This window comes from Lycium barbarum, chromosome 6, assembly GCF_019175385.1.
Source record: "Lycium barbarum isolate Lr01 chromosome 6, ASM1917538v2, whole genome shotgun sequence".
Lineage (NCBI taxonomy): Eukaryota > Viridiplantae > Streptophyta > Magnoliopsida > Solanales > Solanaceae > Lycium > Lycium barbarum.
Genome location: NC_083342.1, coordinates 105826917 through 105838208, shown reverse-complemented (window position 1 = coordinate 105838208; position 11292 = coordinate 105826917). Strand labels below are relative to the sequence as shown.

At 33.3% G+C, this 11292-nt stretch overlaps 1 protein-coding gene across 3 annotated transcripts; it reads left to right on the top strand.

The window, feature by feature from the left end:
• The first annotated feature begins 2839 nt into the window (after positions 1 to 2839).
• On the top strand, positions 2840 to 11223 carry LOC132599928 (replication protein A 70 kDa DNA-binding subunit B-like). Of its 3 annotated transcripts, none has more exons than XM_060313086.1 (8): positions 2840 to 2884; positions 7739 to 7897; positions 8044 to 8320; positions 8403 to 8493; positions 10477 to 10601; positions 10676 to 10754; positions 10846 to 10975; positions 11066 to 11223. In XM_060313086.1, exons 2-6 carry the CDS (start codon positions 7877 to 7879, stop codon positions 10732 to 10734), a joined length of 573 nt encoding a protein of 190 aa, XP_060169069.1. In that variant the 5' UTR covers positions 2840 to 2884; positions 7739 to 7876; the 3' UTR covers positions 10735 to 10754; positions 10846 to 10975; positions 11066 to 11223. The 3 variants fall into 3 exon arrangements, with proteins under 3 accessions (XP_060169069.1, XP_060169071.1, XP_060169070.1); XM_060313088.1 differs by having other exon boundaries at positions 10477 to 10561; positions 11066 to 11217; XM_060313087.1 differs by lacking the exon at positions 10676 to 10754 and having other exon boundaries at positions 11066 to 11217.
• Positions 11224 to 11292: the final 69 nt, after the last annotated feature.

Here is an 11292-nt window from a genome sequence, read left to right as displayed (position 1 = left end):
ACTATCTCAATTACTACAAGTCTACACTATTTAGACTGTTACCAATTCTTGCTAATTGCATCCATGTTGGATAAGTTATTGAAGAGCTTCCTTTAATGTGTGTTGAGCATAACTATCTACAAAAAGTCTTAAAGTTCAATAAGGTTACAAAATTTCTTAAAGTTGAATTATGGCTTGTGAAATATCTGACGTAGATCTCCTTTTCGTTGCTGAGTCTTTAATAATTACAACATGCCAGAGATGGCCGATGTAAGATTTGAAACATAATTAAAACATCAAGCAAAAAAATATGATTAAAATATAATTATCTAAGACAGGGGAATTGAGTATTTCATTTTTAGTTTAAAAAATAAAAGATGAAATTGTACGAACATTTATAAATTTATGCACCGCGAAAAAATTGTTTGTTATGAGAGGTGGAAGTTAAAGACTAGCACAAAATTGGGACAGAAGTGCCAACGACCCTTATTAAATGCTAAAAAGGCTAGGAGCCTGTTTGGATGGGCTTATGCCTATAAGCTGTTTGCAGCTTATAAGCTAAAAAAAATAAGTTGGGATAGTCTAACTTATTTTTTTTGACTTATAAGCTGTTTTCAGCTTATAAGCTGCTTTAGATAAGCTAAGTCAAATGGGTCCAATTATTTTTTTGAGCTTATTTTAAGCACAAAATGACTTTAAGCTGGCCAGCCAAACACTCAAAAAAGCTGAAAACAGTTTATAAGCAACTTATAAGCCAATCCAAACGGGCTCTAGGGCTACTCTTCAGGTTGAGCTACATGGGCCTTACTCGTGAAAGCCCAATCCCATCCCAAAAACCCGAGCCCATATTATTTTGGGTCATTTGGTACGCAGATTAAGTTATCCCAGGATTAATTTATCCCACCTGGGAGGTGGGACAAAATAATACCAGCCTTGATGGAATAAGATGGGTTATCCTAGACTAACTTTGGGATAAACTTTATACATTGTTTGGTCCACCTTATCCCGCCTACCAAACGACCCCATAATACTGTATAAGAAGAAACGGGAAGCAACAAATAGTTGTTAGGGGTCGTTTGGTGCATGGTATAAGCTGGAATATCCCAGCACTAGTTTTTTGTATCGTGTTTGGTAGAACGTATAAATTTATCTTGGGATAAATTTATTCCTTTTACCAAACAAAGTATAAAATGAAGCACAATCCTAAGGATGAGTTATCCCACCTTATCTCACTAACCTTGAGATTATTTTATCCCATCTCCTAGATGGGATAAATTAGTCACGGGTCTATAAGCCTGAGATTATAATCCCGAGATAATTAGTCCGCGAGGATTTAGGGTTTATCAAAAATGCGACCACTAGATGAGCAAGAAACCACACAAATATTCAAAAAACTACACAAATTCGTATCTTAAAAACATTAGTAGAAAAACGACGGCCTAACAACACTCCAGTTCGTTATAGTTTTCGTCTCCAAAGAAACAGAGTCCACTACGTTTGGTAAAACGAGACAAAACACTTTATGTGAGGCGTAGGACTCTTTTAGGATAGAGTCAAATACTTGATACAAAGATTATCTTTCTATCTTTGCAATTTGTGCTGCCAATTTGCAATTGAAAAATAACATCTTTATCTTTTGTTTAAAATTTAAATTCAATTTTATTACAGAGTCAACTAAAGTTTGTCCTAAAATTGTCAAGTGACTTTTTATTAAATTGCCAGTTGATTTTACCATATTGTTTGCACCTCTCATATTTTATATATATTACTACTTAGTATAAGAGGGAATGGGGAATTTTTTGTAGTCCTCGCAGGGTTAGAATTGTAATTTCACTTTTTAATTCATTCAATGAATGTGCTGCACGTGTTGTCCTTTGCTGTACTATAAGATGACTCACCAAAAATAAAATCGGTCTCAAGCCAAGGTAAAATTTTCTTTTGCTCCATTTTAATGTCTTCTGATTAATTAAAGGGTTTTAGCTTTTGTTTCTATTTTATTTCAGGTCCTTTCTGTTGAGATTCTCCATATGGGGAATAGTTAATGTTTCCAGACAAATCCTTTTGACCAGATCCTCACAACAAAAACTATTTTCCTTTTCAATTTTGTTCTTTTGTTTCTGATTTCAATTAAATAAAAGTAGGGATCGGAATCAACCTTAGAGAGTAGACAAACCACCATCATAATTCAACCGTCTTCATCTCCATATCTTTCACTCCTAATCAATTCCATTGTATCCTATATTAAATCCACATATTGAAATTAAGAAATAGTTGGAGTGTTTGTGTGTATTGGTAAATAGGTTCTGAAACAAAGGTGATATTAGGGGTAGATGGAGGAACCACCTCAACTTGTACTAAAAGAAGGGGAATTTGCTCCCCTTTTTCCCCTAAAATGGGCTGAAAAAGACATGTCAAAATGGGTAAACCCTAATCTTGTGTTTTCTTGTACCTCTGGCATGATTTTAATTTGTTTCTACAATTTTACTTAGGATCTATGAAATCTAATTACTGTTTGCATTGAAATTCTATGGTCTTACCTTACTATTATTAACTAATTATGGAAATGCATAGTACCTGATTTTTTCTCATATATATGCACATGTACCTGCAGCTCTAAGTGTTTAAGAAACAGGCTTGAGTACGATATTTCTAAAATAAAGTGAAAGGGTGATGAAAGTAGAATTCCAAGTTTCATGGTTAAAAGAAGATTCCTTCATTGAATTAACTAAAAAGTCCAAATACTTGGGTGTATTTACTTCCAATGAGTTAAACGTTTAAGCTTTTGACAGTTTTGGATCTACCTTGACCTTGATCATTGAGGGCCTAATCTCAATTGTACGCTGTGACAACAAAACACAATAAGAAGTACGAAAGGCGTTCCAGATAAGGAGTCAGCATTGTACATGTAAGCTTCTAACTTAACAATGATTTGCTCCTCTTTATGTTGACTTGTGTTCATGTTGATGACAGATTTATACGTCCTGTATGTGCATGTATTATGATGCATATACTACTTCTATCATGCCACTTACGTTTGTACTTGTGTGCTCTTTATGCCTACAAAACAAAATTCACTATATCACTTAAAGATTTGGGGATAGTTTGAAAAATCTCTTTTCTCAAAGAAAGGTAGTTTGAACAATATCTGTTGGAACAATAGAGTTTGGTTTTGATGGAACGTGGAAAACAAAATAAGCACTCTGCCTCAGTTACAAATAGAAACATCAAATGACGTGAAAAATACAATAACATGACAGTTGAGGAAAAACAAGCTTTAACATTGCAACGTAAATCCAAATACCAAGAATAAAAAAGACGTAGACTTCTTGAAAATGCAACTTCCCGTAGTCCAATTGGGATAGTGCCAATATCTGTATCCTCTACAAACTCCACTGTGCATCCGTTGTACACCTATGAAAAAGGTGAGTTTATAATATATTAGTCATTTCGATGGCTAATATTTGGTCTTGATTAATAAACATCTTTTTTATTTTAATTTTAGGTTCAACTTCAGATGCATTTGATGAGCAGCCACAATCAAATTATGTCCCACTTAAAAAAAGTCCCAAACTGTAAATTTTGTTCTGCAAAGAGATTTGAATATGAACCACCTGCGTTTTGTTGTGCCGACGGTACTGTCAAGCTATATTCACATAAGATGCCAACAAAATTACAGAATCTATATTTTGGAGATGATGAACAATCCACACACTTCCGTACATACATAAGAACGTATAATAACCTATTCGCATTTACATCACTCGGTGCAAAGTATGATAAATATTTGGCTAAAAGAAATTGTAGTGTATATGCCTTTAAAGTTCAAGGACAAATGTATCATTTGATAAAAGATTTGTATCCACGAGATGGAAAACCAAAAAACCTACAATAATAGTAACGAGTTAGCATATAGGATGTCTTGTTCCAACAAAGTTCATGAATTAGTAGTGAAGGAACTGACGGACATATTATCAAATAATCCATATTCTATCTTTCTTCGATCTTTGGTAAATATTTCAAACCTTGAAGACTTTCACATCAGTCTTAGATGTGATGCGGGTTTAGACCAACGAGTATATAACCTGCCTACCTCCTCTGAAGTTGCACCAATATGGGTTGAAGAAAATGATCGTAGTGCTATTCGGGCACCTCACATTCAAATCTATACTCACAACAATTGTACAAAAAGAGTAAATTATTATTATGGATGTTATGATGCTTTACAATATCCGTTATTGTTTCCACACAGACTTATGAAAATGAAGAGATACCAAACATACAAAACATTTGCTCTTTTGACGGGTATCTTGAAATGGAGGATGATATTCTGAACAAGGGAAAGTGGAAACAGAATACGGTGTCTGTTCGTGAATATTATTGTTACAAACTGCAAATGAGAGATGATGAAGAAGATGAAATCTTACACACTGGAAGAATATTTCAGCAATATTCGGTAGACGAATATATAAAACTTGAAACACAAAGGTTGAATTTTTATTCATTTAATCAGGATTTATTCAGAACGAATGTACTTCAAGGACTCATTGATATTTTGAGATTTGGTGAGAGAGATGCTTCAAATATCGGTAAGAGAAGATTTCTCTCGAATTCTTTTATTGGTGGCCCTAGAGATATGCGTCAACGCTACATGGATGCTATCGCATTAGTCCAGCGTTTTGGTAAACCTGATTTATTTATAACCATGACGTGTAATCCATCTTGGCCAAAATAAAGGAACATTTAGCATCTGTTGATGAAGCACAAAATAGACCTGATCTAATTAGCAGAGTGTTTAGAGCAAAAATAGAAGAACTAAAAACGGATATCCTAAAACGAAATATTTTTGAAAAAGTTGCAACTTTTATGTATATCATAGAATTTCAAAAACGAGGTTTACCACATGCTCATTTCCTTCTAATACTAACCGCTGAATACAAGTTGTTAACACCGGAATCTTATGATAATATTATTAGTGCTGAATTACCTGGTCAAGATGCAGAACCATATTTATATTCATGCATTCTTAAACACACGATTCAAAGTCCTTGTGGTAATCTTAATCCTACAAATCCTTGCATGAAGAAGATGGGTTGTTGCAAGTTTAATTATCCAAAAAGCTTCACTGATCATACCTCAAAAGGAGCTGATTCTTATCCAATTTATAGAAGACGAAATACAGGAATAACATTAAATATAAGAGAGCACTCCTTGGACAATTCGTGGGTTAACCCTTTTTCGCTTGGAAAATTTAATTGTCATATGAATGTTGAAATATGCTCTGACATTAAAGTCGTGAAGTATCTATATAAATACATTTGTAATGGACATGATAAAATTGCATTTTTGTACATGCTAATGAGAAAAACGTAGAAATTGACGAAATAAAAGAATATCAGTCTGCTAGATGGGTATCACCACCGGAAGCTACATGGCGCTTGTTTGGTTTCTCTATTAGTGAAATGTCACCAAGTGTATGTTCCCTTGAAATTCATCTTGAGGGACAACAATTTGTTTCATTTAAAAACAATGCTAATATACGTGCGGTTGTAAATAATCCGATGATTAAGCCGACCATGCTAACTGATTTTTTTTACATGAATAGAACTAACACAGATGCTATAGAACTTAATTTGTTGTATAAAGAATTTCCTGAATATTTTGTGTGGTCACCTAAGGACAGGAAGTGGTCACGCCGAAAAAAAGGGCATACTATTGGACGTGTTGTAACATGTCATCCAACAGAAGGTGAACGCTATTATCTAAGATTGTTGTTAATGAATGTTAGAGGACCGAACTCATATGAAGATTTATTAAATTTTTGATGGAGTACCATGTAGTAGCTTCAGAGAGTCTGTTGAAAAGCGAGGTCTTCCACATTGTGATAACAATTTGATTGAATGCATGTTAAAAGCAACAAGTTATCAAATGCCACATAGTTTAAGACGCTTGTTTGCTACATTATTAGTATATTGTAATCCAGTGAACCCAAGAGAATTGTGGGAACAATTTGAACAACCCATGTCTGAAGATTACAAGCTACTACCCAATATTGGAAGAAGTGAAATCCGATTTCAAGTTTTAAGTCATATTAATGACATATTGCATTATATGGAAGCTGACATAAATGAATTTAAACTTGTTCAACAAACAATCCGGCCTTCCAAAACAGCAAAAGAAGCAAAGAAAGTTCATTTTGAGAGAACAATCGTCGTTAGTGAAGAAGACGTGTCACTATGCAAGAGGCTAAATAGAGATCAACTTAGAGCTTATAATATAATTATTGAGAGAATATTGTCACACTGAGCGGGAGCATTTTTTATTGATGGTCCAGGAGGAACAGGAAAAACATTCTTATATCGTGCTTTACTCGCAACTATACTGTAAATGCCAACTACTTCTGGTGTGGCTGCTTCCATTCTTCCTGATGGACGAACTGCACATTCACGCTTTAAAATTTCAATAAATGTTGATGATACATTTAGCTGCAATATTAGCAAACAAAGTGCACTAGCATGCTTAATTAGAGATGCAAAATTAATTTTATGGGATGAAGTGTCAATGGCAAAAAAAAAAAAAAAAAAAATTGATTGAAGCTTTTGATTTACTCTTGAAAGATCTCATGGATACAAATATACGTTTTGGTGGAAAAGTTGTGGTTTTTGAAGGTGATTTCAGACAAACGCTTCATGTTGTGCGAAACGGAAAAAAAGAAGATTTCATTAATGAAAGTTTATTATATTCTGACATTTGGGAAGAACTTGAAAGATTGCCCTTATCCGAAAATATGAGAGCAAAAGCAGATCCTCAATTCTATGATTATTTAATGAGAATTGGAAATGGACAAGAGAAAGTCAATTATACAAATAAGATTGAAATTCTAGATTCTTTCATTATTCCCTTTACAATTGAAAGAGAATCTTTAGATAAATTGTTCACAATAACGTATCCAAATATGCACACATTTTTCTCAATATCATCTTCCTCAAATTCTCGTGTTATTCTAGCAATAAAAAAATGATTTCGTAAACGAAATAAATGACATGCTTATAGCTAAATTTCCAGGAACATAAAAAATGTTTGTCGGTATTGATGAAACCATTGAACCTAATGATCAGGCACAATTTGAGGACCTATTACATACTCTTAACCCTGCTGGTTTGCCGCCGTATAAGTTATCATTGAAAGAGAATTGTCCAATTATATTATTACGAAATCTAAATCCATGTGAGGGCTTATGTAATGGTACACGGTTGACTTGCTTTGACTTTAAAACACATGTTATAACTTATAAGTGCTAAGATTTCATCAGGTGACTTCAAAGATACACGTCTTTATCCTAAGAATACTATTAATAGCATCTCAAGATGAAAAAATGCCAGTTCCTTTCAAAAGGATGCAATTTCCTATACGACTATGTTTTGCTATGACCATAAATAAAGCGCAAGGTCAAACATTGGATTTTGTTGGAATTTATTTGCGAGAACCTGTCTTTTCACATGGTCAACTTTATGTTGCTTTATCAAGAGCAAAGAGTTCAAACTGTATAAAAATGCTGATTCGGCTCCCAATAGCAACTGATCATGATGATCGCTCGACATATAATGTAGTTTATGATGAAATCATTCAAAAAATAGTTCTGCAAAGATAATATAGCATAACCAAATACTGTTTTGTTCTTTCTCCATTTTATTTTGCATTATTTACTTTTATCACTCGGTATACTAACCATATCATCTTTTTGCCTTTCTCCGTTTTACAGTATCTATTACAGAATATGGAATATAGACTTAATATTAATGAGATAACTCCGCAAAGGAGAGAGTGGACATGCAAAGTACAACTTATTGAAAAAGCTAGAGCAAGATAGAGTAAGGATGGGCGGATACGATTTCAAATCATGATTGCGCAAGATGAGACGGTAATCTTGCTACTTCAATGCTTACTATTCCAATAATTTATGATTTCTTTCTTATTTTCATCTATAGTAAAAATCATATAAAAATATAAATGGAGACAAAATTTGATCTTTTTAATATCTATTTAACTGATTATTTGTAAATACAGGAAGAACAAGTTGTTGTTGTTTTGTATGAAGATGACATAGGAAAATATGAAAAGAAGTTCACTCCCTTCAGCACATATTTGATATCAACAGCAAAAGTTAGAGCACCTCTACCCTATGGAATTCCTGTTAATAGGTTTGAATGGGTTCTAGATAGATTTACTGTTGTTGAACAAGTAAAAGGAGACAATGTAGAGGATCCACCATTGCCTGCTCCAACAAGATTAAACACAGTATCTTTAACGAATCTGGACCAAAAGCCACAGCATGTGGAGTTTGGTAAGGAGTACTTCACTGTGTGTTTTAAATTATACTTATATGTCGTTTCATGAAATAATATTCACGGCACCCCTATAAACAGACATACTTGCTGTTGTTGTGAGTTGTGGTGCAATAAAGATTGCTGGCGTCCATGGAAACAAATGTCGACAAATCATATTCATGGATACAAAGTAAGTCCACTAACATTCTACTTATTTGAAAATTTTCAATAATTTTAAACATATTGAATTTCACAGCAGTTCCTGTTAATAGTATCATTAAAATACAATGTCAATGTATTTTTTTCGTTTTTTAATCGAGCTTCATAGCAGCATTTTATTGGTTGCTCATTTGTTAGCTGATATAAACACACACACATAAACACATCATTTTTTAATCAGATAATCTGAAGTTCCACGGGTGAATTGTGGTCAATCTTTTGTTTCTTAACAATTCCACATTTACCAGTATCAAGTTTTGAAAGCATGTTATATACTGGGTATCTAATGATCCAAGCCTCTAAATATATGTTATAATACCAGTGGGTGCTTGAAGATCCTCTAAAATAATACTCAGTAGAAATTGTTACAACTATTTCTACATCCACCTAACATTTGCACAAGAGGTCATATTTTGCTCTCAAAGGGCTTTTGCCAGAAGTAAATAGTCATATAAATTTAATGTACACGGGTATTAAAAATGATCTACTTTACGATAAAACATCTATAGGAGTGGAATCAGCTGATTTGGGATTTCAATGTATTGTATTGATATATAATTAAAGGTCTACAGGAAAATGTGTTTATATACTGTGCTATTTATTAAAATTATATTTTGAAAATCTTTTTATATGAACTATTGGTGATTGTATCCTTAGGTTGGTGCATTAGAGTTTTGGCTTATTAGTGTGCAAGCGATTGATTCTACATGAATTCATACATGAAGCATGTTTATCATGGGTTTTAATCCAAATTGAATTTTGAAAGCTTATACTAATAATTGCTTCCTAACTTGCAATGTGCAGCTGCATTTGCATTGGTTTGCTTTGGCAAAGATAGATTTTTTTTCTTGCTAGATTGGCATAGTATATGATCTTACATAGTTGCTAGGGCAGTAGGTTCTTTCTTCTTACAGGATTGGATCTGTGTTGGATTTTACTTAGGTTTCTCTTGATTTGATCTATTTGGAACGTGTTCTGGTTTTAAATTCCGCTGTGAGGACATTATGTTCTTGAGTTTCTCTTTCTCCTGAAAATTTCAAGGAACTTGTTTGGTCTCCGGCTTTCTCTTGATAAGAAGAACTATGTATAAAGTAAATGGTACAATAAACATAAATGGACCTCATCAATTTGAAGTGATGCAATCTAAGCTACATCTTGTTCTTCCTTTAGTTGACAATCAACCCTCAACTCCACTCCTGATTTGGGATTTCAATGTAGTGTATTGATATATTAAAGGCCTACAAAAAAATGTTTTCGTATACTATGCTAATTATTAAAATTATATTTTGAAAATCTTTTCATATGAACTGCTGGTGATTGTATCCTTAGGTTGGTGCATTAGAGTTTTGGCTTATTAGTGTGCAAGCAATTGATTCTACATGAATTCATACATGAAGCAAACATGTTTATGGTGGGTTTTTATCCAAATTGAATTTTGAAATTGGTTTGGTTTAGCAAAGATAGATTTTTTTTTCTTGCTAGATTGGGATAGTATATGATTTTACATAGTTGAAGCTATTATCATAAAGCCAGGACCAACAACTAGAATCTTTCCTTTATTTTTAAGGTAGAACTTTAAGTAGAATCTAATACAGAATCAAAATAAACCCCAAATAGAGGGGAAAAACAGTGAGATGGTTATGCAATGCTAGGTCTAACTTCACATAAGCCATAAGTTTAGAAAACATACTCAACAGTGGGCTGATATACACATCCAGAACCAGTGGCTGATGATTAAAACAAAAGAAGAAAACAACAAAAAGTTAATAATAAATCTTTGAAGAGACAAATAAATACCAGGTAAATGGACCTTATCAATTTGAAGTGATGCAATGTAAGCTACATCTTGTTCTTCCCTTAGTTGACGATCGGCCCTCAACTTTTCTTGCTCTTGGCCCTTCTACCGCCAAATGCCAATCCTTATTAATTATTGCTAATTATTTCTTCTCTATAGTATGCACCATTTTATGTTTACCTTCTGGGAGGACTTTGCTGAGATTGATGGAAGCGACCTAGATGCACAAATTGAAGAACATCCGGTAATCCTAGCAAAACGAATTGCACGGTCTTCATATGCTGGTATGAACTAGATTTAAATTTTTTGTGTATATTAAGAATGTTAATTGATTTTACTTATACGATGTACAACATAGGGACATCCTTTACAACAAGATACAATTCTGTAATATTGATAAATCCATTATATCCATAAGCTGCATAATTGATGAACTGGTATGAGATAAATACTTGACAATGGTACAATCATGTACAAAAAGCTAATTGTGTATATGAACCAAAATAATATAACTATGTTCATTTACAGGGCGAAAAAGAATGAAGAAATGTTGAGCACATATACGCAAAGAAGTTCTCCGGATATAACTTCATCGCCAATTCTTATATCACTAAATGATGAGGCTATACCTATAGGAAATATCCAATCACAACCTGCGGTATATGTCTAACATATGCTACTATATATTTAGGTTCAATACTATTACCAACAACACAACTAATCTTATGCACTTTTCTTTTTTGAATAGATGCAATCTTTTCACGTTGAAGGTAAAATATCGTTGCTGGATAATGAGCAGCTATTTTATGAGTTAATGTGTTCAAAATGCAAGAACTTTGTTAGGACCAAAATAATAAAGGCTATTGACTGTGTAAACTGTGATCAGCAAGCGATGTTAACACCCAGATAACCAAGCGTCTTTATTAAAGAGATAACTTTTAAAAACTGCATCTTTTATAATCCAAATTTACTTTC

What these genes read in the sequence shown, in the direction of transcription:
- LOC132599928 (XM_060313086.1), top strand. Translation starts at nt 7,877, where the DNA reads ATGATTGCGCAAGATGAGACG. An exon ending in TGATTGCGCAAGATGAGACG is followed by an intron (nt 7,898 to 8,043) that starts GTAATCTTGCTA and finishes TTGTAAATACAG; the next exon opens with GAAGAACAAGTTGTTGTTGT. An exon ending in GCCACAGCATGTGGAGTTTG is followed by an intron (nt 8,321 to 8,402) that starts GTAAGGAGTACT and finishes CCCTATAAACAG; the next exon opens with ACATACTTGCTGTTGTTGTG.